Source organism: Lithobates pipiens, unplaced genomic scaffold (assembly GCF_037356315.1).
Source record: "Lithobates pipiens isolate NorthernLeopardFrog02 unplaced genomic scaffold, aLitPip1_a1.2 Scaffold_13, whole genome shotgun sequence".
Classification (NCBI taxonomy): Eukaryota; Metazoa; Chordata; class Amphibia; order Anura; family Ranidae; genus Lithobates; species Lithobates pipiens.
In genome coordinates, this window is record NW_027507718.1 from 12,646,923 (window position 1) to 12,674,422 (window position 27,500).

The following is a 27,500-nucleotide window of genomic DNA, read 5'->3' on the forward strand; positions in this document are numbered from 1 at the left end:
GTACTTAACATTAAATGTTTCTTAGCTGTGCTTACCACAGGGATATATTGTCAGAGAATGCAGAGGTGGGCTGCATTATGCTTATTAGGCAAATAGCAGCTAGGAGACTGGGAACAGCTGCTACTTGATGGCACAGCAAACATCTCCTGAATCTCTGTTGTTGCTGTACATCAGTGGCATTGCAAGATATATTATCAATAGCAAATGCAAGTAGGCCCATATAAAAATTAGGTGTAGTTATAAAAAAATTGGCTTGCAAGTCATTCAGTGAAAATGCATTTACATCCGTTTTGTGCAAATGGGCCAAAAAAAAAAAGAATGTTATAAAACAATTTTCTGTGCTTGTCTAATCATTTTGATTGGTTTAAAAAGATTACTACATTTGGCCACTAAATGGTGTTAAGTATCATAGGGATTCGCTATAAAACATAGCACCACCTAGTGGCCAATTTTGGTATTTTTTGAAAAACATTCCAGAAGGTAATCTAATAACATTCGTTTTTTGCCTCATTCACACAGAACAAACATACATGCACTTTCAATGGGTGACTTTTCAAACAATTTTTTTTTTAATATACCCCTGTGTTAAAGTATCCTGTAAACCCACTGATCACCCAGATTAAAGTAAAGATAGAATATAAAGCTGTCCATACATAAAAACCTCCTGCATGTATCCTTACTTTTCCAATCTTACTCTCTTCAATTGTAGGATCCCCGCAAAACTCAGGAATCGGTGGGCAGGTCTCTTTGCTGGCATGTGGGGGCGAAGCCATGATATCACATGACTCTCCGCCCACATCTACACTCCCTATTGCCAGGCAATTTTGCGAGGCCGAACCTCACGCCTGAAGAATGAAGACGCAAGTCAGTCCTTACTGCGTGCACATCGCAAGCAGAGTAAGCACGCTCCTGGCCCCCACCTTTGTGCGTATGTCATATCTACTCTGTTCAGTTTGATAGCTGACATCTGACACACTCCCTCTGCTCTCATGAGATGAGATTTCAATCAGAGCTGTGGGGAAAGTGGCTACAGACATTTATCTGTGTGTTATTTTTAAGCTTAGTAAAAAAGGCAGAAGGATTGCTCAGAGCTGGATTAACTCTTTGTGGCAAGACTGGGCACAGATAACTTGACCTCTTGTCCTCTACTGTACCAGGTAGAAGTCTTCATTAAAAAAATAAAAATTCAGGTTTACATCCACTTTAACCACTTCCCATCCCAGCCATAGTCATATGACATCCGCAGGAGGGATCTCCCATCTTGGGCTGGCATCATATAATGTCCTGGGCTTCCTGGGCTGTCTGGGGGGTGCACACACCCCCCCGCCACGTTACTCAGGAACTGATTGCCATGCCTGGCAGCCATGATGTCTGCCAGGCACCCGCAATTGCCCGTTAACAGAGCAGGACTGTGGATCTGTGTGGGTAAACATACAGATCCATGTCCTGTCAGGTGAGAGGAAACCAATCATGTGTTCCCTGTACAGAGAAACACTGATCGGTCTCCTCCCCTAGTGTTAACCCCTTCCCTGCCAGTGACATTTTTACAGTAATCAATGCATTTGCATAGCACTGATTGCTGTATAAATGTGAATGGTCCCAAAATAGGGTTCAAAATTGTCTGATATGTCCGCGGCAATGTCGCAGTCACGATAAAAATCACAGCTCGCTGCCATTATTAAAAAAAAAAAAAAAAAAAATGCCATAAAACTATCCCCTATTTTTTAGATGCTATAACTTTTGCGCAAACCAATCAACATACACTTATTGCAATTTTTTTTACCAAAAATATGTAAAACAATACATATCGGTTTAAAAAGAGGAAAAAAAAAATGGGATATTTATTATAGCAAAAAGTAAAAAATATTGTGTACTTTTTAAAAAACTTGTCGCTGTTCTTTTGTTTATAGCGCAAAAATTTAAAACCACAGAGGCGATCAAATACCACCAAAAGGAATCTCTATTTGTGGGGAAAAAAATTATGAAAAATTTCATTTGGGTACAGTGTTGCATGACCGCGCAATTGTCATTGCGACTGAAAATTGGCTTGGGCAGGAAGTGGGTGCAAATGCCTTGTATTGAAGTGGTTAAAGATCAACTTATACTAGAAAATACTTCTGCTACAGTACACAGAATAATTTTTGTTTACAATAATACATCTTTAGAAAATGAAACCTATAGTATCATGGTACACTGCTAATAGGTTAATCTTGAGAAATCAAACATAATTTTAAAAAAGCTGAAAAAGTTAATTTGAACAGTTCCAAAAATAGCATATAACAATAGCATAAAGATCCAAACATACTTGCCTAATCCCAATAAAAACAATTTGAAAACTACTATGGTCTATTAGCCATAAACGTCTGGTGACTTGAGTCTCGTAAAATGGTAAAACATACCAACACTGTACTACAAAATACTGGTAGTTTAATTAAAGACTTGAACTGTGGAAACTGTGGTAAGCAGAAGACAAATGATTAATCACCAGTATTGTATGTAGTAGTGGAGTTGATTTTCTAAAACTGTAGAGTGCAAAATCGGGTGCAGCTGTGCATGGTAGACAACCAGCTTCTAACTTTAGCTTCTTCAATTAAGCTTTTACAAAAAAAAAACCTAGAAACTGATTTCTATGCAGAGCTGCACCGGGTTTTGCACTCTCCAGTTTTAGTAAATCGACCACATTGTATCTCTGTATGAAGGAAACCTAGTAGATGTGAAAGCTTTGCTTCCTCATGTCTGAGCTCCCCCACCCTTCCAATGACTCGTAGGGTAATATTCAAAAACCAATAGCAGTGGTGAAAAAAGAAAAGATCTAAAGGATTAGAAAAGCAGGAACTTGGAGATCTATGCTGTGGAGGTCCTTCAAGCCACAATAAGAATAGTGTCATCTCCAAAACTCCAAATATCATGAGACTAGCAGTCAGAGGCAGCAGTGCCTTACAAGGTTTCATATTGATAACATATATAGCCGTTAGGCCATAGAACAAAAGTACCTATGCACATTCAGATGTCAGGAAGAGCAGAGGAATTAAAAACAAAGGATGCCCTTTTATGCTACTGTTTAGGTACAAATAACATTTCTAGATATTACCTATACGATAGTAGGTGCTAATGGTGAAGATAGTCAAGATGATGCAGTGTGACGCTAAGCAGGCAACGCAGTGGGGTTGATTTACTAAAACTGGAGAGCGCAAAATTTGGTGCAGCTCTGCATAAAAACCAATCAGCTTTGTTTGTTTTTTTTTGTTTTTTAATCAAAGCTTAATTGAACAAGCTAAAGTTAAAAGACTGCCATACACAGCTGCACCAGATTTTGCACTCTCCGGTTTTAGTAAATCAACCCCAATGATGTTCTCAAAAGAGTGACGACAGCTTGTCAGAGGCATTGGAGCCCAATAAAATTGGCCTTTCATTTTAACCTTTTGCTATTTTTAATTAAATAAACCTATATGAATACATGCTAACACTGCTTATTTCCAGAAATATGTATTACTGAAATACATTTATGAAATTCCCCACACCAAGGAATATTTACTTGACCCCAGTCACTGGCGGAGATGCTAGGGGTTTATTGGCAAAGCAATGTTTAATACGTCTGATGTTAACCTTTGCTGCTAATTGCTGAGTCTTTTTATAGAATGGCTAACTGCTGTGACTTACTTCTACACAGGGTGCAGGAAGGAGAGATGTTACTACATATTCATGCATGATTTATGCCTTGTTCCCTATGTAAATGCAAGGTGAACCTCCATAAAATAAATAAAATACTTTGTAGTTTTGTGATTAGCTCACCATATTTCTAATATATGAAACATTTCATTCTCTAAGAATTGTCCAGGAGTTGCCAGTCTGTAGATGAACACATGGACATTGTTATGACTGCCACCGGTGTATCTTTTACATTGATGTGAAATAGAAAACCCCTGACCTATATGAATAAATCACATAATGTGTGACTGGGGATTATGCAGCATAATAGATTAATTTCAGGATGTCAATGTACCTTAATGTTCACTTAGACTGTGATCTAGCAGTAGATTCAGTGGATGCTAAAAAAACAGTTGTAACTATGTTTTTTAGCTAGTGATAATACTGGTACTGTATGGTGATATTTACCTAGTTTAACACTAAGTAAGGAATCCTTCATTCATGGTTCAATGATGTTTCATTAGAGAAAACTATGGACACAGAATAATATAAGCAGATCAAGTAAACCTCACCTACATATATGTAAACCTGCAGTCGTAATAAAATCCAGACAAGCTCTGGTGCCTCCATGTACTTTTGTTTCTCTTAATGAGTGCCCCATGGCCCCTAAAACCCAGAGCACTCTATTATTGCAAATACTGAAATTGTTTCCTAATAATCAAGTCAATGGTGTGTGTGTGTGTGTGTGTGTGTGTGTGTATGTGGGAAGGGAGGGCATCATTGACTTCTAGACGTAGTCAGTATTTCCATATCTGAGGGTTTTGTAGTGACAATGTGCTCATGAAAAAGGTATGATACAGTATACCTTTTTATTAACGTTGCGGGTTTAATATTTTTACAAAAAAAAACTATAATCGTCCCTAAATGTGCACCCCTTGCCCTTACCATCCCATAATCACTTATTTTTCTTACATGCTTACTGAACAGCAAGCGTCCTCCTTCATTGACCATGGTCTACTGAGAGGTCACCTACTTGCAGGAATATATTTCTGGTCCTAGGATGACTCAAACAAAAGCATATCACAATTGAACGAGACTATCTATTCCCTGGGTAACCTCTCCCTTCTATTAAGGGATCACATTGACTTTGAATAGGACACTCTCTATCAAGCTAACTTTCCAACACTAATACATAAGCTTAACCATCTCATTAATATATGGCAACATTTCCACATCTTGTGATAAGGTAGAATCAATGACATTGAAATGACTTACCTAAGAAACAAAAAGGGTGTTGCATGTTCCTGTTGTCTACCATATCCTACATATCCTCTAACATGACATTTTAAAATGTACATATTTGTGTGCAATCTAGGCTTAGATTTAACAAACAAATTATTTTGGTTCAAAAAAGGTCTTTTACAAGCTTGATACAAAATACTCTTGTTAGTCTCTCTTGGTGCTGTGGATTCCCCACCCCACACCTATCTCCAACCTTGCTGGACCCCTACCACATTTACGACCAAAACTACTAAGCCCCATCCTCTCCCATACATTGAAAATCTGGGACTTAGTAAACTATTAAAATATCGAACTGCTTCTTCCCCACCTTCCCCTCTTATTTCTTCGGTTTATTATTCTTCCAGTTCAGCAAATCTTTTACCAGTTGCAATAGTGGTATACCAATGGCTTCTGATATGTACATTCCTTGCTTACATATCAGGGACCTAAAACCTTTATACAACTTCTCAAGATTCTCACAAAGTCTCAAATGCAGAATTTTGTTTTGAACTTTGTTCAACTGGACTGCATTGTGTCCATGCTCTACTCAAAGCCCAAACACCACCACTTTCACTAACTTTTTTCAAAAGAAGATGTAGAAATGATCTCCATTCATCTGACCTTATGTCCTTCTATGTGTCTTTTAACATGCTCCACGTATGCAATGATACCACATACCAAACACAGTGGACTGAAGAGCTTGGGTCTACTTTATCAGGCAAAGACTAGAAGGATATCTGGTTAGCAACAGTTAAAAGTTCAAAAACATACTTACTCGTAAACATTCCTTTAAAGCGCTCTTCTGATACTATACCACTGTGGATCTATCCAAAAGTATACCTACTTATTCTCCCAGCTGATTTAGTGATCACACCCACTTTGATCACAAGCTCTATGCAAGCATATACCAAATAAAAATGGAGACCAGCAAACCTTGATTAACATATCTATATGGCTACGAAGCAAGATATAGCCAGATCATGGAAAACCTCTCCCCTCCCTCACTTTTCTCTTCTCCCTCTTCTGTACCACTTCACTCCATGCCCTCTTACCACTGAGGTACTACATCTACTCCTACCTCTAGGTGGCATAGATAGATAGATAGATAGATAGATAGATAGATAGATAGATAGATAGATAGATAGATAGATAGATAGATAGATAGATAGATAGATAGATAGGCTTTACCTAAAACCCCATCATTTGTAAGGTATTTTTTTCTTTAAGTGCAATGTATTTGGCAGCAGTATGTTTATATAAATGATTATAGAGGAAGTCTTTAAAGCACTGTTATAACTGCATCTCATTTTCAAAATGTTCTGTTAATTAAACATTAACCATCAATTGAGTCTGGGTGCATAACGGATTCAATTTAGGCTGTCATAGTGCAGCTTAAGTGCTTATAAAGCTTAAAACACAGCATTCTGATATTGGCAAAGCACCAGATAAGAAAGATATTTTTAATAGGTGACATGATACATGTTTAATTAAACGTTTTCTCAAACACAATGACTATTTTTACTCCTGAGACTTTAGTTAAGAAAACAGTCTAGCAGAGGCAACTATATAAAGCAGCACTAAATATATAGATTAGACATGATTTTAAATGAGGAAGTGAAACACTTAAAATGTGCTTTTAAAAGCATATGTTCTACATGTCCTGAAATTGCATATAGTGTACATAGCTTCCATTGTGTCCAGATTTCAGTAAATTTCTGATCTTGCCCCTTCTAGAACCTGATATTGATTATAGGTGCAGCTCATGTAAAGGAAGATAAAGGGAAAACCTATATGCAAAACAAAGTAACAGAGTTAAGTTCTTTCCCTTAAATTTTAAAACAAACCAAATTGTGCACATGTATTTGGCATGTTTTGGGACAACCTAAAAAAGTAAAAGTTTAATTGACTGAAATATAAGTGTTGTTCTTCTGGAATTCTAATGGGTTGTGCCCTGGGGGCCATCCTAACGCAGGTCTGTTGCCGCTTTTGTGAAATCCTCAAATACTGTTTTAATTTAAAAAAAAACTCAACCTACCTTTCTTGTGTCCACTTCGTGTCAACTTCCTTCTTCCCCCTGAAGGCATTAGTGGTGTAGTCCCAGCAACACAGATGCCACCTAGGAAAGCAAAATCACTGGTGCCTTCAGGGAGATCTCATACTTTCACTATGGGATCTCTCAGGATCTCACAGTATTCTCATGTTATATACACGCGGCATGAACCGCATAACATTATGCACTACATTTCATACATGCTTGGTAAGGCATTAAACTGATTTGTTGTTAAGAAAAAAATCCCTCCTGAAACCTTTGCCAGAGCTCGGGGTAAGGCTTGTACAGCACATGGGTGAGACAGAGCGCATCCGCAGTATAACATACATTTTTAAAAATGGTGGGGCAGAGGCAGGGACACAGAGGCAGCCTGAAAAGGGTACAATAGGAAAGAAAAGCAACATGGACATAGGTAAATGTACTTATTTATGTACAATGTATTATAGATCATTGCCATTTTTTGGTAGGTGACTTTTTTTAAGACAAAAATAGTGCTAGATGAATTTCTTTCTAAGACCCCAACTCCGTTAGAGTCTGCCAGGGAATCTGTCCACTGATTGGGCCTCATCCATCTAGCTGCACCCTTTTTAGAACTATGCCTCCACCACAGATTCGCCATATTCCCAATGGACATATATATATATATATATATATATATATATATATATATATATACATATATATATATATATATATATACATATACATATATATATATATATATATATATATATATATATATATATATATATATATATATATATATGGTTTTTATACTTTTAAACCTTGCTGGAACACCAGAGTGGTCAGGCTGTCATCCTCCCTACCTCTCTCTTTGTTTTACAGATAGAGTCCCACCTCTGTTTTTGCAGCAGCACCCCTCATCAGTTGCCTTTGACTAGTTATAAAGGCTATCCACTCATTAGACCCCCTCCCCCTCAATTAATTTTTTTGGTCTGTATCATTATCTATTATCTTTGTTTATTCTATGGGTTATTTTTTAACTTCATCATTTAGATTTCCGATGAGTGGTTAGGCGCTGATAGCCTAGCGCCATCCCTGGCATTGAGCAAATAATATGTTTTATTATATAATTTTTTATTATGTAATCTGTCTGCTGAGCAGGCTGGTCTGTACTGACTGGTCTGCTCTCCCCTAAGGGCAGTTGGATGTAAATGGACCACCTGTCCGTTTACACGCAACTGTCATCCGATCTGATCTGCCAGATGGAAAGGAAATGGATCCCCATCTGTCTGTTTTTAGCGAGCAGGATTGGATTGGATGTTGGCGGGTGTCAACAGATACATGTCTGTTGATACCCGCTGCTCCATAGAGGAGACGAGGGTCGGATCGAGTCTGCCTGAAAAATTGACAGGCAAACTGATCGGAAAGGACCCTTACAGCTGAACCCTGAGCAGATAAAAAAATACACAAATTAATGATGTTCCATATGCATTATTAAACCACTAAAGGAGAACTAGGGCAAAACCTTTTTTTTTTTGGATAGGCAATGGAGGGTCATAACCCTTGTTGTTTTTTCCCCATCTGTGTCCCATTGGGGAGATTTCCCTTCACATCCTGTCCAATAGGCAAAACAAGAAGTTAGAGGAAATCCCTCTAAGGTCACCAGAACAAGTATCCGCCATTAAAAGATTTCCCCTTTATTACTGTTCGGGGAACAACCCAAAATTTGTGATTTTCTTTTACGTTCACTTTCAGTGACAATGGTAAACAGGACAACTAGGAAAGGTGAGGACACAGACAGCAATACAAACTTGACAATTAAAAAAAAAATGTTTTGCCTTTCATTATACTTTAAATATATTTGTAAATGTAAGCATTGCAAGTGCCTAGATCCGACTTAATATTAGCCTCTTAAAATTCCTGTAAAGCAGAGCATAGACTGAGGGAGGGAGTTGCAGTGCAAGGAGGCAGTTGCTTAGCTGCTCATGGTGATAGATGGAACAAGTAAAGTTACAGAGAGATGAGCTCATCAGTCTGCTGCTTCTCCTTTCACTGTCTAGTCACAGAGTGGGGAGGAAGAAAACCTGTAATTGTTACCTAACTGCAGCTCTGCTCTGCTAGACAGGGCTGTCTATGCCTTGTACTGGGTCCTTATAAATCTAAGGGGTGGATGGACAGAAAATGCAAATCGTTTGGCAGGTTCAACAGCTCCCCTATATGCACAGTAGTTTATCTGTGTATATAACTGTTTTTCTGGAGTTCAGCTTTTTTTCCATTAGTTACTTAATATGGAAATGTTTTGTCTCTGCAATGTCACTGTGCTCCAAATATTCATGAGTATCAATCACATGTATGATATTTTAAATTGCTGCAAAAAAGGCAGGATCATATTTAACAGAATAGCATTTTAGTGCACATACACATCGCACATTATTTTATTGTACTCATATTACACTGTTGTGCAGCGTGATTGCACTATATATATATATATATATATATATATATATATATATATATATATATATATATATATATATATATATAAAAACTCTAAATATAAATCTATATAATTCTATGCACTGCAATGCAGCAATTGTGATGCATTACAGTCTATCACTGTTTCAGAACATGTTGCGCTGTGCAACAGGACATAATAAAAGTCGCCATGTTGCTTTAGTACTGTGTTGGGTCTTGTGTGAATGAGTCCTCAACACTGGCCAATAGTTAAAGTGATTGTAAAGTTTTGTTTTAAAAACAAAACAAACAACAAACATGATATACTTACCTGCTCTGTGCAGTTGGATTTGCACAGGGCAGCCCGGATCATCTTCTTCTTGGGCCCCCTATTCGCTGCTCCTGGCCCCTCCCTCCTGTCAAGCAACTTGCTATGGGGGCACCTTAGCCAAGCTGCAGCTCTCTGTGTGTCCATTCAGACACGCAGCTGCCATTCGGCCCCACCCACTCTCTCCCCCGATTGGCTAACTGACTTTGACAGCTGCGGGAGCCAATGGCGCAGCAGCTGTGTCTCAGCCAATCAGGAGGAAGAGTCAGGGACGGCCGAGGGGATATCGCTGGATCGAGATGGGGCTCAGATAAGTATTAGAGGTACTGGGGCATAGAATGCATTAAGATAAAAAAAACGTCTGCCTTTACAATCACATTAAAGTATAGCTAACAACAAAACATTTTAGTTTTAGTTTAGTTTAGTTTTGGATATAGTGGAGATGGATTATAATACCTGTCAGGGTTTAATTGCCATCTGCGACACTATGAGGGAGATTCACCCTCTCTATTTGTCCTATTTAATATTATCACTGAAAGTGAAATAAAATATCACATTTTGGGTTGTCATCAGAAGAGGAATAGAGGCGATATCTTCCAATGGGGACATTGGTTCTGCTGACCCTGGTGACAACCAGGAATTCCCTCTCTTTGGAGGGATTTTCCCTTGATTCCTATTTTAGATATAGAACAGGAAGTGAAGGGAAAACTCCCCCATGGGACACAGATGGCAAAAAAAATTGACAGGGTTATAACCCTCCTTTACTCCCTATGCAAAATAAACAAAAAAAAAGGTTTGCCTTTTCTACTTTAACATTTCACCAAGCTAAACAGAAATAGCTGTTTATTGATTCTCCAATCACATTGATCTGTGGATGTTTTACAACTGTTATACATTTGTAAAATCATACTGGTAATGATTTAGGGCTTATTTTTAATAGCTTTATATTAAAACAAATTGCAAGTACCCTGTGATACACAATCTTAGCTATCACTAGTTTTCTAAAGCCTAAAATGTTTGACATGTTTGCTTTAACCTCTTAGCCCTTGTACACACGGGCGGACATTCCGACAACCAAATCCGTCAGATTTTGTCCGAAACTGTTGCATACACACAGTCGGACAAAGTTGTCAGAAAATCCGATCGTACTTAACGTGATGACGTTATTTCGTTAGGACGGGACTATGTTCAGGCTAGTAGCCAATAGCTTTGGTCTAGGAAGTTGATCTGAGCATGCGTGGCACTTTGTCCGATCGGAATTCTCTACACATGATCGGACAAAGTCCGATCGGATCATGTTGTTGGAAAATTTTATAGCCCAGCTGGAAAACTTGGTCCGTCGGATTATCCGACAACACGGTCCTATCAGACATTGTCCATCGGAATGTCCAACCGTGTGTACGAGGGCTTACTCTTAATTTTCTAATCAAATAAGAAAGTCCTGTTAAAGTATTACTAAACCCAGGACCCTGCATTCACTATATCTGGTCTCCCACAGTACACAGAACATGGAAATACAATCATTTTAGTAAATAAAAACTGCTAAATACCTTTTCTCATCAGCAGTTAGAACAGTGCTTTGACTTTTATCAATGTCTGGTTAAAGCTTGTAGGAGGAGTTTTCATTCTCTCCTGATTGTTCCATGAGGCTGCAGAACCCCTGATCCTCTGTCTGGACAGTGCTGACTGGCCCTGTGCTGATCACCCCACCCAAGAGAAAAGACTCTATAGCAATACACACCAAACTGAGCATGTGCAGCTTGTCCCCTAGCCTCTGTTCTGATCAGATGGATTGGGGACAGTGGAACAAGGGGAGGATCAGAGAAGACAGAATCCAACAGCCTGTTTACACAATGCTGAGGATTAACCCCTTAGGCTCCACAGTGAGTACAACAAGCACGCTTTACTGCATATACACACTGATTTTACTGTTGTGGGTTTAGTAACACTTTAAGAAACTGAACATTATACTTCCACATACCTCCACAACCCAGAATGAAGCATTTTTTTCCTGACACAAATAGAGAAGCAAAGAAACACCAAACATGGTGCACATCTTACATACATTTACATAAAACGGATACAAAAATATATATACTGTACAGAATAAAGTAACTGGACTGCATTTAGAGTAGAAGCCAAGGAAGCTGCCATTTTTGCCTCTGTTTAATCTACAACTGCCATGATGCTGCACATGTAATCAGTTATGACACCAGCTATTGGATGGTTTGACAGTTTGCTTGAGAGCACAACCAATGGGAGTGTTACATTCCTGGCACAAGCTGGAAATGTAACTGTTTTTTGAAACTGTTAAATCGATGGATTTATTTAAAAGGATAGTTCACTTTTACAGAAAAAAAAACTACCTATGCAAGTAAGGGATGTCTGTAGATAAAAACAAATTGTGCATCTCTGACTAAAGATGAATTATACCCTTACTACAGGTGAAGACCATTTACATAACTTATGAAGCCTGACTGGAATAATCCCAGGTTGTTGCTAAGTGAGGCCTAGTTGTCACTGCTCACCATCACAGGAGTGAGCTCTTTCTCTGATTCAAACCTCCTCACATACTCTTTCTTTCCCCTGATGCAGTAGCTCAGAGCTCAGCGTTTGAGAGCTCACCACTGTGATGGTGGAGGTGAGCAGTGATTACTAGGCCTCACTTAGCAACAACCTGGGAGTACCTAGCAACATCCTATGGGCGTATTCCATCCAAGCTTCATAAGGTATGTAAATGGCGAACAGCTATAGGAAGGACTTTATTCAACTTTAGTCAGAGCTGTTTTTATCTACATATGCCTCTTACCTGCATAGGCGGTTTTGTGGTAAAGGTGAGCTAACCCTTTAAAGAGAATTAGTCATAATTAAGGCCTATGTTGGAATATGAACATTCAGTAATAAAGTGTATCTCTGATCAAAATATTACATTTTATATTAATTTTAGATTTGTATTTCAATACTTTTTATCCTCCTTCTATTAGTCTGAACAATCTTGAAGTTTGTAAACTTATTGTATTTTTTGGACCATAAGATGCACTTTTTTCCCCCAAAAATATGGGGGAAAATGTCTCTGCGTCTTATGGTGCGAATATACATCAGGCACTGCCCTCCCACCGCTGGCACCGCCCCCCACCGCCATCACCATGCCAGTATGGAAGAGAGGCAGAGGAATGGAGGAGAGAGATATCAGACCCCGCGAATGCTGGGCGATCTCCTGGCTGGACCTGACACCTGCTGACATAGAAGACAGAGCAGCCTGAGCGATGGCACAGGTCAGGCTGCATTAATGGGAATGTTCAGGCTACAACAATGACAATAGTCGGGCTGCATTAATGGGAATGTTCAGGCTGCAATAATGACAATAGTCAGGCTGCATTAATGACAATAGTCAGGCTGCATTTATGGTAATGGTCAGGCTGCATTTCTTTGACACAGGTCAGGCTGCATTTGTGGTAATGGTCAGGCTGCGTTTCCTTGGCACAGGTCAGGCTTCATTTATGGTAATGGTCAGGCTGTGTTTCCTTGGCACAGGTCAGGTGGCATTTATGGTAATGGTCAGGCTTCTTTGACACTGGTCAGGCTGCATTTATGGTAATGGTCAGGCTGTGCTTCCTTGGCACAGGTCAGGCTGCATTTATGGTAATGGTCAGGCTTCTTTGACACAGGTCAGGCTGCATTTTTGGTAATGGTCAGGCTGCCTTTCTTTGACACAGGTCAGGCTGCATTTCATGAGCACTGGTAAATATTTTAGTACACCATTTGGTTCAGAATATATTTTTTCATGTTTTCCTCCTCTAAAACCTAGGTGCGTCTTATGGAGCGAAAAATTTGTGACAATCCCCACACATTTACTTCATTGAATTCTGTGACATGCATTTACTATGCCCTGTTAATAGGCACTGCTGTGTGAAACATTTCACAGAGCCTGCCTGCTGAACTACAGAGGTGCTGAGAGGAGAAGTGCCAGGAGGCAAAGTCAGTACGGGAATCACAGCTTGCAGGCAGCAAGGTACCATGGGATATATAGTCCTTAGAAATTGACAGTAAGCAGCAAAGGAGAAGCTGCAAAGCATGCAGAGAATTCAGAAAGTTTTGGAAAGGGATGGTCTGCAGACATGCAGCACTCACAGAATGAAATGAGATTTTTAAGGTGAATTTATATAGGTTCATAAAATATAACTATTATTTACATTGTTATTACAATGCTAATGTTTTTCAAATGAAAATGTATGCTGCAACCATAGATTTCCTTTAGCCTCAGTTTACACTATGAATCGCATGTGAATTGCACAGGAACCACACAGCATTCCTGTTCAATCCACAAGAGATTTAGTACTGTGTGATTTGAGCCTATTCATTTTAAAATGGGCTCATTGCACCAAAGTCATGCATGCAGTAATTTTGGAACTGCACTGGTGTGCACAAATGCACTGACAAAATTTGTTTGGATTTTAGTGCAGCAGAGGCAGTGTAAGCTCAAACAAGGGATTCTGAGCTCGGTGGATATCTGGCAGACCAACAAGGATTTTCCTCTATTTGCAATATTTTAACCACTTCAGTTCCGGACCAATAAACACCTTAAGGACCAGAGGTCTTTTTGCAATTTCGCACTGCGCTGCTTTAACTGGTAATTGCGCGGTCATGCAATATTGCACCCAAACGAAATTTGCGTCCTTTTCTTCCCACAAATAGAGCTTTCTTTTGATGGTATTTGATTGCCTCTGCGATTTTTTTTTTTTGCGATATAAATGAAAAAAGAGCGAAAATTTTGAAAAAAAAAGATATTTTCTTCTTTTTGTTATAAGAAAAATCGAATAAACTAAATTTTAGTCATACATTGAGGGCAAAATTTATTCAGCCACATGTCTTTAGTAAAAAAAATGTCAATAAGCGTATATTTTTTGGTTTGCGCAAAAGTTATAGCGTCTACAAACTAGAGTACATTTTCTGGAATTTACACAGCTTTTAATTTATGACTGCCGATCTCATTTCTTGAGGTGCTAAAATGGCAGGGCAGTACAAATCCCCCCCAAATGACCCCATTTTGGAAAGTAGACACCCCAAGGAAATTGCTGATGGGTATGTTGAGCCCATTGAATATTTATTTTTTTTGTCCTAAGGGATTGAATAATGACAAAAAAAAAAAAAAAAAATTTTTTTTACAAAAAGTTGTCACTAAATGATATATTGCTCACACATGCCATGGTTATATGTGAAATGACACCCCAAAATACATTCTGCTGCTTCTCCCGAGTACGGGGATACCACATGTGTGGGACTTTTTGGGAGTCTAGTCGCGCACGGCACCCCGAAAACCAATCACCACCTTCAGGATTTCTAAGGGTGCAAATTTTTGATTTAACTCCTCACTACCTATCACAGTTTCGAAGGCCATAAAATGCCAAAATAGCACAAAACCCCCCCAAATGACCCCATTTTGGAAAGTAGACACCCCAAGCTATTTACTGAGAGGCATGTTGAGTCCATGGAATATTTTATATTTTGCCAAAAGTTGCGGGAATATTACAAACTTTTTTTTTTTTGCACAAAGTTGTCACTAAATGATATATTGCTCACACATGCTATGGGCAGAAGTCAAATTACACCCCAAAATAAATTCTGCTGCTTCTCCCGAGTACGGGGATACCACATGTGGGGGACTTTTTGGGAGCCTAGTTAACTAGCTACCTAGCGACACTAGCGACACTGATGCAGCGTTCAGAAAAATTATCGCTTAGTGACACTGGCAAAAGGGGGTGAAAGGGTTAACTAGCGGAAATAAGGGGGTTAAAACCATTATTGGGTAGTATATCGGGGTACCTAGCGCTATAAAAACCTGGCGGTGAACCTAAAAAAATAACTAGCTACCTAGCGACTGTAGCGACACTAATGCAGCGATCAGAAAAACGATCGCTTAGTGACACTGGCAAAAGGGGGTGAAAGGGTTAACTAGCGGCAATCAGGGGGTTAAAAACATTATTGGGTAGTATATCGGGGTACCTAGCGATATAAAAACCTGGCGGTGAACCTAAAAAAATAACTAGCTACCTAGCGACACATGCAGCGATCAGAAAAATGATCGCTTAGTGACACTGGCAAAAGGGGGTGAAAGGGTTAACTAGCGGCAATCAGGGGGTTAAAAACATTATTGGGTAGTATATCGGGGTACCTAGCGCTATAAAAACCTGGCGGTGAACCTAAAAAAATAACTAGCTACCTAGCGACTGTAGCGACACTAATGCAGCGATCAGAAAAACGATCGCTTAGTGACACTGGCAAAAGGGGGTGAAAGGGTTAACTCTAGGGGCAATCAGGGGGTTAAATCTTTATTGGGGGGTGATAGGGGGCTACCCTGGACCTAACACTAACTGTCCTGACAGTTTTTACTGTCACAACTGACACTGAATGCATTGATCAGTAAAGAAATGATCAATGCAATCAGTGACACTGTGACTGGGGGGGGAGGGGGGGCGGGGGGGGGATCGGGTGGCGATCGGGGGGGGGATCGGGGGGGGTTTGTGTGCCTGTGTGTACCTACATGTCAGTGTAGTGTTCGTGCAGACTCACTTTTACTCTTCTCCTCGTAGTCCGGTCAAAAATACCGCCCCGAGGAGAATGACATCACTTCCTCCTTCCTGTGTAAACAATACACAGGGGAGGAAGCTTCTCATTGGCCAGGAGCGATCCAGAGGGGGTGGCCGAAAACGAACGGCCATCCCCTCATCACGGAGCGCTCCTGGACCGAATCGGACCGCCGTAACCAGCGGGAGGGGGTCCGATGGGACCCCCCACCCGCTGGAAGGCAATCACGTAGATGTACGTGATTCTGCCTGCCTGTGCCATTGTGCTGACGTACAATGGCAATACGGCGGTCCTGAAGTGGTTAAAAGAGACAAAACATGGGGAAATTAGCATGTACTGCAGAGATGTGCTGAACATTTTTTTTTGTTTATTTATTTTGTCTAGATATACACTTCATAGTTTACAGCTGTGTGGTCTTACTTATAAAAAATTGATATGCACCCCCGTATTTGCCTTTACTTAGTCTTGACAGACCATCTTGAGTCAATGTGAGCAGACCACCTAAGTACTATCTGCTGCCCTTGTGGTTACCTGACCTTTGCAAACTGTGCATTACTTGGGAAACCTTGCATAAGATCTGGCTGTTAACAGGCAGCAACTATGAAACTGTACCAAATATTTTGATTCTTGTATAAGCCCAGTCATGACTGGTTCTCTTTATGTTCAAGTAAATGATAATGAGTTTATCCCAGGAACATCAAACACCCCCACCCTTTTAAGATGAAATAGTTTGCAAATGCTGTCTGACTAAACTGCTCCAGAATCTCTTAGCTAAATGAATGCGTCTGGTTTTAGGTTTAGAATAATAAACATGCTATCATCTCAGCTAACAATGATCTGCACTTTAAGATAATAGAACTAGATCCCTGCATTTGTGGCTTCACATAATGTTATTTTAGTCTTTGCGCTATGTATAGCATATTGATCTGCTCACAGTTATGCTATTGTAGATATTATACTTGCTGCCTTATAGTGTTTCCTAGTGATTGGATAAGTAACTAAAAGCAGTATTATTGAGCCCCCATATGTGATACATGGGCAGGCGTTAGGTTATTATTTCATTTAAAGTGATGTTCCTGTCCACCTTGAAGCCTGGGGTACCAGGCTTATAGATGTATATATCAATAACTGTCAAGCATGCAACCGACTACTACAGTGATACCAGTCCATATAGCCATTAGTATCAGGTCAGCGCTTAACAGCCAAAGTTCCAACTCTCAAAATTCCAGTCTACTGTGTACAGCTCACTGGACACTACTGCCCCTCAACTGTTCCTTTAAAACAAGTGGAGAATGATGAGAGGGGGTTATGTTCAACTTATCTGCCCCAATGGGACAGGCAACATAAAAGCCCACAGACCCTGATGAACTGATAAAAGAGTTCTCTCGATACTTTGAGCACAGTGTGTTGATTCAATCTTTGGGTGAAGACTCATATTTGACCCCTTAAAAGCACATCCCTGGCATTTCTCTAGCAAGGGACATTTTAATCTAACACCTTTAACATCTGTATTTAGGCATAGCTCCCAACTGTCCCTGATTTTTAGGGACTTTCCATTATTTGGGACAATGTCCCTCTGTCCCTCATTCCTCCTCATTTGTCCCTCATTTTGGTCTGATCTATATAGTTGTATATAAAATTCACTTTTTATTTATCAAAAAGTGTTTTCCAGCGCTAAACCTTTCATCTGATTTCTAAATTGCTGCATTTGTAAATTTCAAAAGCCAATATAAAGGAATAGTAGTGATAAAAAAAGCACTTGTGGGTTTAACCAATCTTGTTTTTTTGTACAATTCTCCTTTAAGGGGGTGTGGCAAGGGGTGTGTCCTATGCCTGCATACTTTTGCTAATAGGTGTCCCTCATTCCCATCTCAAAAAGTTGGGAGGTATGATTTAGGCACCATAGCTTCACCTTCTCATTTCTAATCCGAGCCACCAGAATTCACATATTCTCCCCTCAAAAGGAGTTATTGTGTTATGAACCGGCTTCCAGTTTCAAGGTGCAGCAAATCCTCTATGCCACATCTTCATGCCCCAATCATTCTCATGGTTCACTAAATGAGAGCTCGAGGTTCTTTCATAGCAAAATAAGTAATAACATACATACAGTATCCCACAAAAGTGAGTACACCCCTCACATTTTTGTAAATATTTTATTATACCTTTTCATGTGACAACACTGAAGAAATTACACTTTGCTGCAATATAAAGTAGTGAGTGTATAGCTCGTATAACAGTGTAAATTTGCTGTCCCCTCAAAATAACTCGACACACAGCCATTAATGTCTAAACCGCTGGCAATAAAAATGAGTACACCCCTAAGTGAAAATGTCCAATATTTTGTGTGGCCACCATTATTTTCAGCACTACCTTAACCCTCTTGGGCATGGAGTTCACCAGAGCTTCATAGGTTGCACTGGAGTCCTCTTCCACTCCTCCATGACATCACAGAGCTGGTGGATGTTAGAGACCTTGCGCCCCTCCATCTTCTGTTTGAGGGTGCCCCACAGATGTTCAATAGAGTTTAGGTCTGGAGATATGCTTGGCCAGTCCATCACCTTTACCCTCAGCTTCTTTAGCAAGGCAGTGGTCATCTTAGTGGTGTGTTTGGGGTCGTTATGTTGGAATACTTCCCTGCAGCCCAGTCTCCGAAGGGAGAGGATCATGCTCTGCTTCAGTATGTCACAGTACATGTTGGCATTCATGGTTCCCTCAATGAACTGTAGCTCCTCAGTGCTGGCAGCACTCATGCAGCCCCAGACCAAGACACTCCCACCACCATGCTTGATTGTACACAAGGCACACTTGTCTTTGTACTCCTAACCTGGTTGCCTCCACACACGCTTGACACATCTGAACCAAAGAAGTTTATCTTGATCTCATCAGACCACAAGACATGATTCCAGTAATCCATGTCCTTAGTCTGCTTGTCTTCAGCAAACTGTTTGCAGGCTTTCTTGTGCATCACCTTTAGAAGAGGCTTCCTTCTGGGATGACAGACATGCAGAACAATTTGATGCAATGTGCGGCGCATGGTCTGATCACTGACCAGTTAACCCCCCACCCCTTCAACCCCCCACCCCTTCAATGCTGGCAGCACTCATCTGTCTATTTCCTAAAGAAGAAAAGCTCTGCATATGATGCTGAGCACGTGCAGTCAACTTCTTTGGTTGACCATGGTGAGGCCTGTCCTGTTAAACCACTATATGGTCTTGGACACCATGCTGCAGCTCAGTTTCAGGGTCTTGGCAATCTTCTTATAGCCTAGGCCATCTTTATGTAGAGCAACAAATCTTTTTTTCAGATTCTCAGAGAGTTTTCTGCCATGAGGTGGCATGTTGAACTTCCAGTGACCAGTATGAGAGAGTGAGAGTGGTTAACACCAAATTTAACACACCTGCTCCCCATTCACATGTGAGACCTTGTAATACTAACGAGTCACATGACACTAGGGAGGTAAAATGGCCAATTGGGCCCAAATTGGACAATTTCACTTAGGGGTGTACTCACTTTTGTTGCCAGCGATTTAGACATAAGTGTTGAGTTATTTTGAGGGGACAGCAAATTTACACTGTTATACAAGCTGTACACTCACTACTTTACATTGTAGCAAAGTGTCATTTCTTCAGTGTTGTCACATGAAAAGGTATAATAAAATATTTACAAAAATGTGAGGAGTGTATACATGATCTGACATTTCCCGGTAGGGAATGCGTGCCACCAGAGGCTCGCTCCCGCCGTATTTACACACAGTGAGAGCTGATCGGTGAGTACTGTGGAAGGGATGTCCATCAGCATCCGCTGATCATCAGGCAGAGAGACAGAACTGCAAGCTGCCTATGTAATCAAGGCAGATCGTCATTCTGACAGGAGAGAGGGGATGGAATATGTGTCTCTGTAAAGCAGGGAATAAATTCCATCTCTTCCCCTAGTAAAAGCACCTCACACAGTGTAGTAAAACACTGGTTAGGTACAGTTAGCCCTTTAATTGCCCATAATGTTAACACCTTCCTAGCCAGTGTCATTAGTACAGTGGCAGTGCATGATTTTTAGCACAGATCACTGGTATAGTGTCACTGATCCCCAAAAAATGTCAAAAGTGTCAGTTAGTGTCAGAATTTCCGCCGCAATATTGCAGTCCCACAAGTTGCTGATCGCCGCCATTACTAGTAGAAAAAATAAACTAAAAATAAATAAAAATATCCCAGATTTATAGACACTATAACTTTTGCAGAAACCAATCAATATACGCCTATTGGGGTTTTTATTTACCAAAAATATGTAGAATTTTTTTTTAATGGATACATTTTATAGCAGAAAGTAAAAAATATTGTTTTTTGTTTATAGCGCAAAAAAAAAAAAAAAACACTAAAAGAAAGCTATATTTTTGAAAAAAAAGACATCAATTGTATTTGGCTACAGCACTGCAGGACTGCACAACTGTCAGTTTAACCACTTGACCACTGGGCACTTAAACACCCTTAATAACCAGACCAATTTTCAGCTTTCGGTGCTCTCACATTTTGAATGACAATTACTCAGTCATGCAACACTGGACCTATATGAAATTTTTGTCCTTTTTTTCACACAAATGGAGCTTTCTTTTGGTGGTATTTAATCACCGCTGGGTTTTTTATTTTTTGTGCTATAAAAGAAAAAATACAGAAAATTCTGTAAAAAAATGAATTTTTCTTCATTTCTGTTATAAAATTTAGCAGATTAGTAATTTTTTCTTCATAAATTTTGGCCAAAATTTATACCACTACATATCTTTGGTAAAAATAAGTACAAATTGGTGGATATTATTTGGTCTTTGTGAAAGTTATAGAGTCCACAAGCTATGGTGCCAATATCTGAAAATTGATCACACCTGAAGTACTGATGGCCTATTTCAATTCTTGAGAACCTAACATGCCAGAAAAGTACAAATACCCCCCAAATGACCCCTTTTTGGAAAGAAGACATTCCAAGGTATTTAGTAAGAGGCATGATGAGTTTTTTTGAAGTTGTCATTTTTTCCCACAATTCTTTGCAAAATCAAGATTTTTTTTACTTTTTTTTCTTTTCACAAAATTGTCATATTATCAGTTTATTTCTCACACAGCATATGCATACCACAAATTACACCCCAAAACACATTCTGCTATTTCTCCCGTGTACGGCGATACCACATGTGTGAGACTTTTACACAGTGTGGCCACATACAGAGGCCTAACATGCAGGGAGCACCATCAGGCGTTCTGGAGCACCCAGGACAATTCTGACATTTCTCTCCTACATGTAAAAATCATCATTTATTTGCTAGAAAATTACATCGAATCCCAAAACATTATATATGTTTTTTTAGCAAACACCCTGGAGAATACAATGGTGGTCGTTGCAACTTTTTATCTCGCACGGTATTTGCGCAGCAATTTTTCGAATGCTTTTTTTTGGAAAAAAAAAATGTTTTGTGCTTAAAAAAAAAAAAAAAACACAGTAAAGTTAGCCCAATTTTTGCATAATGTGAAAGATGAAGTTACACCGAGTAAATCGATACCTAACATGTCACTCTTCAAAATTGCACAGGCTCGTGGAATGGTGCCAAACGTCGCTACTTAAAAATCCCCATAGGCGACGATTTAATTTTTTTTTTTACTGGTTATATGTTTTGAGTTACAGAGGAGGTCTAGGGCTAGAATTATTGCTCTCGCTCCAACGTACGCAGCGATACCTCACATGTGTGGTTTGAACACCGTTTTCATATGTGGGCGGGACTTACGTATGCGTTCGCTTCTGCATGCGAGCACATGGGGACAGGGGCGCTTTAAAAAAAAAAAAAAAATTTATTGTTCATTTTACTTTATTTATTTTAGTTTGACATTTTTTTCCCCAAAAATAAATTTTTTGATCACTTTTATTCCTATTACAAGGAATGTAAACATCCCTTGTAATAGGAATATGGCATGACAGGTCCTCTTTACAGTGAGATGTGGGGTCAATAAGACCCCGCATCTCACCTCTAAGCTGGGAAGCCTGAAAAAAAAAAAAAAAAAAAAAGATTCTGGATTTGATAGTATTGGCGAGTCGGTAGAAGCACCGGAGGGCGGCGGGAGGGGGGGGGTGTCTATGGCTGGGTATTGCAGGGTATCACCGACTATGGCTGGGTATGGCTGGGTATATCAGAGTATGGCTGGGTATCGCAGAGTATGGCGTTGCAGAGTATGGCGTTGCAGAGTATGGCGTTGCAGAGTATGGCGTTGCAGAGTATGGCAGGATATTGGAGGGTGTTGCAGAGCATTGCAGAGTGTTGCACGGTATTGGCGGGTGTTGCAGAGCATTGCAGAGTGTTGCAGGGTATTGGTGGGTGTTGCAGAGCATTGCAGAGTGTTGCAGAGCATTGCACAGTGTTGCAGGGTATTGGCGGGTGTTGCAGAGCGTTGCAGAGTGTTGCAGGGTATTGGCGGGCGTTGCAGAGTGTTGCAGGGTATTGGCGGGTGTTGCAGAGCATTGCAGAGTGTTGCAGAGCGTTGCAGGGTATTGCAGAGCGTTGCAGGGTATTGCAGAGCGTTGCAGACTATTGCAGAGCGTTGCAGACTATTGCAGAGCGTTGCAGGGTATTGCAGAGCGTTGCAGACTATTGCAGAGCGTTGCAGGGTATTGCAGAGCGTTGCAGACTATTGCAGAGCGTTGCAGACTATTGCAGAGTGTTGCAGACTATTGCAGACTATGGCAGACTATTGCAGACTATGGCAGACTATTGCAGACTATGGCAGACTATTGCAGACTAATGGCAGGGTATTGCAGAGTTTTTGCAGGGAATTGAGGGGTTAATTTTCGGTGAGCAGCGATGTGGGCACTGCAGATGCAGCCCACATCGCTGCTGACACCGATCTCCTCCCCCTCCGCTGTTCCGATCGGTACAGAGAGGGGGAGGGAGGAACCGGCGTCATAACATGACGCCGGTTTGTTTACAAGTGATCACTCCGTCATTTGACGGAGCGATCACGTGGTAAACGGCCGCGACGAGCGGATGCTCTCGAGTGCGCGCCCCAGGGGGCGCGCGAGAGCGGAATTCTGGGAGGACGTCATATGACGGCCTCCCACAGTTAAGAAACCGCCCTAAAGCCGTCATTCGGCTATAGGGCGGTTATTAAGTGGTTAAGTAACGCACGTATTACAAAAAAATGCCTTGCTCATGAAGTGGGTTAAAATCTTCCAGAGGTCAAGTAGTTAAATCATTCCTTACTCTATTTTTCTCTCTCGTAACTTCCTCCATGAGCTCCAGAACTTCCTTTACCTCACCGCTTGGAACAAGCAGCACATTTTAGTTGCCCTTTGCACATTACACGTCCCATAGTCTATAGTCCATATCATGAGCGAGCAGGAGATGTTGGCTACATCTACATTCCTACATACCACAGGATCATGGAGAATCAACATAACCACCCTCTAACAGGAAGCCAGTTCACAGCAGCAAACAAAATGGAAATTGGGGATTTGGAGGAGGTTGCACGCAATAGAATGTACTTTTTAAGTTAAAGTGGTTGTAAAGGCCTCAGGGTTGTTCACCTTAATTGCTCTCCGTGGAGGCACCCAATGAAGGTTAGAGACCAGGAGCACCAGCAGGGCACCTCAGAAGAAGAGGATCTGGGCTGCTCTGTGCAAAACCCTTGCACAGAGCAGGTAAGTATAACATATTTGTTATTTTTCTATATCTATATATATATATATATATATATATATATATATATAAACCTTTACACTTTAATAATACATACTGGAATATAAGTTTTTCTGTATAAAACCAGAGTTTAGTGTCACTTTAAATATAGCTATTACCGAGGTTTCTAGTTTAGAAACAGTTGAAAAGTAACATGTACTGGAAAGATGCTAACATAGAAAACCACAAATCCTAAATAATACATTGTTATAAATATGCTTAATAATAGATTTACCAAGTGAAAACAGGAAATTTGCTGTGACATTGAGGTAGAAAGTAAACGGCCATGGCAAAGTTGGTGCATTGATCTTTATTTGCTGTCTATAAATAGATCTGTATTGCAGTCAGTTCTTACCGATTTAAAGCAGTGAAAGGATCTTGAAAAAGCAAACAATTCGGAAGGGGGAGTAGCAAGTATTTTTCCCTTGACAGTTCTGAGCACTAACTTATATATGAACCATGTTTGAACCTTCATACATTTTTAAATGTATCTATTCAGTGCTTTGAAATCAGGATGCATTTGTGTCTGAGATTGAGAGCGGTTGCTATGGTAACTTCTTTCCTCGCTAACTGCCCACTGAATTCAGAATACAGCATGCCTTTTTCAATAATCACTCTGCTAGAGCTATTGTATACTCTCCAACCTTCTACGCCAGGGGTAGGCAACCTTTTGAGCACAGTGTGCCGAAAAATGTTTTCAAAGAAATTGAGCGTGCCGATTTTATAACAAAAAAATGTCAACTCCACACTCTAAATCAGGAAAATTATTTTTTTTTATAAAGTAAATGCTGTAAACTACTTTAGTAGTGAGAAATTAACATCCTGCACTCTCACGCCTCAGATCAGCCCCAATTCATGCACCTTCACACCTTAGATCACTGTCCCCCCCTGCAAATATGTTTCACCACTGCACCCCCTGCTCATCTGTCCCACCACTGCACCCCCTGCTCATCTGTCTCACCACTGCACCCCCTGCTCATCTATCCCACCACTGCACCCCCTTCTCATCTGTCCCACCACTGTACCCCCCTGCTCATCTGTCCCACCACTGCACCCCCTGCTCATCTGTCCTACCACTGTACCCCCCTGCTCATCTGTCCCACCATTGCACCCCCCTGCTCATCTGTCCCACCACTGTACCCCCTGCTCATCTCTCCCACCACCGTACCCCCCTGTTCATCTGGCTCAACACTGTACCCCCCCTGCTCTTCTGCCTCACCACTGTACCTCCCGCTCATCTGTCCCACCACTGTACCCCCCTGTTCATCTGTCCCACCACTGTACCCCCCTGTTCATCTGTCTCACCACTGTACCCCCCTTCTCGTCTGTCCCACCACTGAACCCCCCTGTTCATCTGTCCCACCACTGTACCCCCCTGCTCTCCTGTCCCTCCACTGTACCCCCTCCCGCTCTACTGTCCCACCACTGTAACCTCCTGCTCTTCTGTCCCACCACTGTAACCTCTGGCACATCTGTCCCACCACTGTAACCTCCTGCTCTTCTGTCTCACCACTGTAACCTCCTGCTCTTCTGTCCCACCACTGTACCCCCCCACTCTTCTGTCCCACCACTGTAACCTCCTGCTCTTCTGTCCCACCACCGTAACCTCCTGCTCTTCTGTCCCACCACTGTAACCTCTGGCACATCTGTCCCACCACTGTAACCTCTGGTACATCTGTCCCACCACTGTAACCTCCTGCTCTTCTGTCTCACCACTGTAACCTCCTGCTCTTCTGTCCCATCACTCTAACCTCCTGCTCTTCTGTCCCATCACTCTAACCTCTGCCACATCTGTCCCACCACTGTAACCTCCTGCTCTTCTGTCCCACCATGGTAACCTCCTGCTCATCTGCCCCAATGCACCCCCTTTCTCATCTGCCATACCATTGTACCTCCCTGCACATCTGCTCCACAACCGTACCCCCATGCTTTTCTGTCTCACCGCTGAACCATCTTCTCATCTGTCCTAACACTGAACTTATCTGCTCATCTGCCCCACCACTGTAACCCTCTGCTCATGTGTTCCAACTATGTACCTCCTTTCTCCTCTGCAACCCTCTGAACATCTGTCCCACCTCTGTACTCCTCTGCCCCAACACTGTAACCCCCTGCTCATCTGTACCACCACTGTAACCCTCTTCTCACCTGGCCCAACACTGAACCCCCCCCCCCCTTTGCTCATCTGTCCCACCACTGTAACCCCCTTCTCATCTGCCCCATCCCTGTACCCCCCTGCTCTTCTGTCCCACTGCTGAAACCCCTTCTCATCTCTTCCACCATTGTACCCTCTATCTCATCTGTCCCACCTCTGAACCCTTCCTGCTCATTTTCCCCACCGCTGTACCCTCCTGTTCATCTGCTCCACCACTGTACCCTTCTCTCATCTATTATATGCGTAATGTGCAGAGTGGTGAAAGGAAGCAGAGGTGAAACACATCCCTCCCCTTCAGTGCAGGTGTGGTATGGGGAATTCTGAAATTGAAATGCATTAGTGTATCACTGACACTTCCCTGTGCTGCTCTGCTGATGGGGAGGGAGTCAAGTGCTGGTAAAAGAGGCTTTGCGTGCCTCTTGCGGCACCAGTCCTGGGGGTTGCCTATCCCTGTTTTACGCAGCAAATGAGAGGGCGAAGGAATGAAAAAATATGTTCTGGGGACTAACGGATACAGTATATGGGTTTAATTGTTTAACATATTCATAAAATTATAAAATAAAATGTAAACCATATTAAATGATCTATAATAAATGAATTCCTGACATCTGATTCTTCAGTGCTCTAATTTACATGTATTGGGTTTGATTTACTACAACTGGAAAGTGCAAAATCTGGGGCAGCTGTGCATGGTAGACAATCAGCTTCTAACTTCAGCTTGTTGAATTAAGCTTGGACAGAAAACAACTGGAAGCTGATTGGCTACCATTCCCAGCTGCAGTAGATTTTGCATTCCACTTCCAGTTTCAGTAAATCAACCCCATTGCAGCACAATGCAAGCATAGACTTATAGTTTCTGAGTTATAACTATCCATATATATATATATATATATATATATATATATATATATATATATATATGACATCAGACTTGATATAAGTTCTCTACTGAGAAAACAAAACAAATGTGAATTGACAGAACATACGTATTTGTTCATAGCATTAGAATATATATTAAAAATAAATATAACAAAAATACCATTACATAATAATATATGTTTTTATGTGTTAAATTTCATCTCATATGTGCTCTTATGTGGCAGTAAGAGCCCATTCACACTTTGCCATTTTGGTGCATTGTGTTAACATGCGTTTTGTCTTGTGTTAGTGTACATTAGGTTAAAGTGTTACTAAACCCAGGACCCTGCATTCACTAGACATGTGCAGAGTAAAATATTTCGTTTCGGAATTTCGTTTTCGTCTGAAAACTTAATTTATTTAGTTACTCCCGAAATTCGTTTTTATTTATTTCGTTTTTCGTTCAAAAATTGCATTC

General features: G+C 40.8%; 1 protein-coding gene across 8 annotated transcripts in view; it reads right to left on the reverse strand.

The window, feature by feature from the left end:
* NTRK2 (neurotrophic receptor tyrosine kinase 2) overlaps positions 1–27,500 on the reverse strand; it is a 312,631-nt gene that overhangs the window by 172,054 nt on the left and 113,077 nt on the right. For 6 of the 8 annotated variants that reach the window (XM_077474847.1, XM_077474851.1, XM_077474845.1 and 3 more), the window contains one exon: positions 6,965–7,045. The exons of the other annotated variants lie outside the window; for them this stretch is intronic. In XM_077474847.1, the coding sequence (XP_077330973.1) occupies positions 6,965–7,045 (81 nt within the window). The remainder of the gene's footprint in view (positions 1–6,964; positions 7,046–27,500) is intronic. 8 annotated transcript variants of the gene reach the window in all.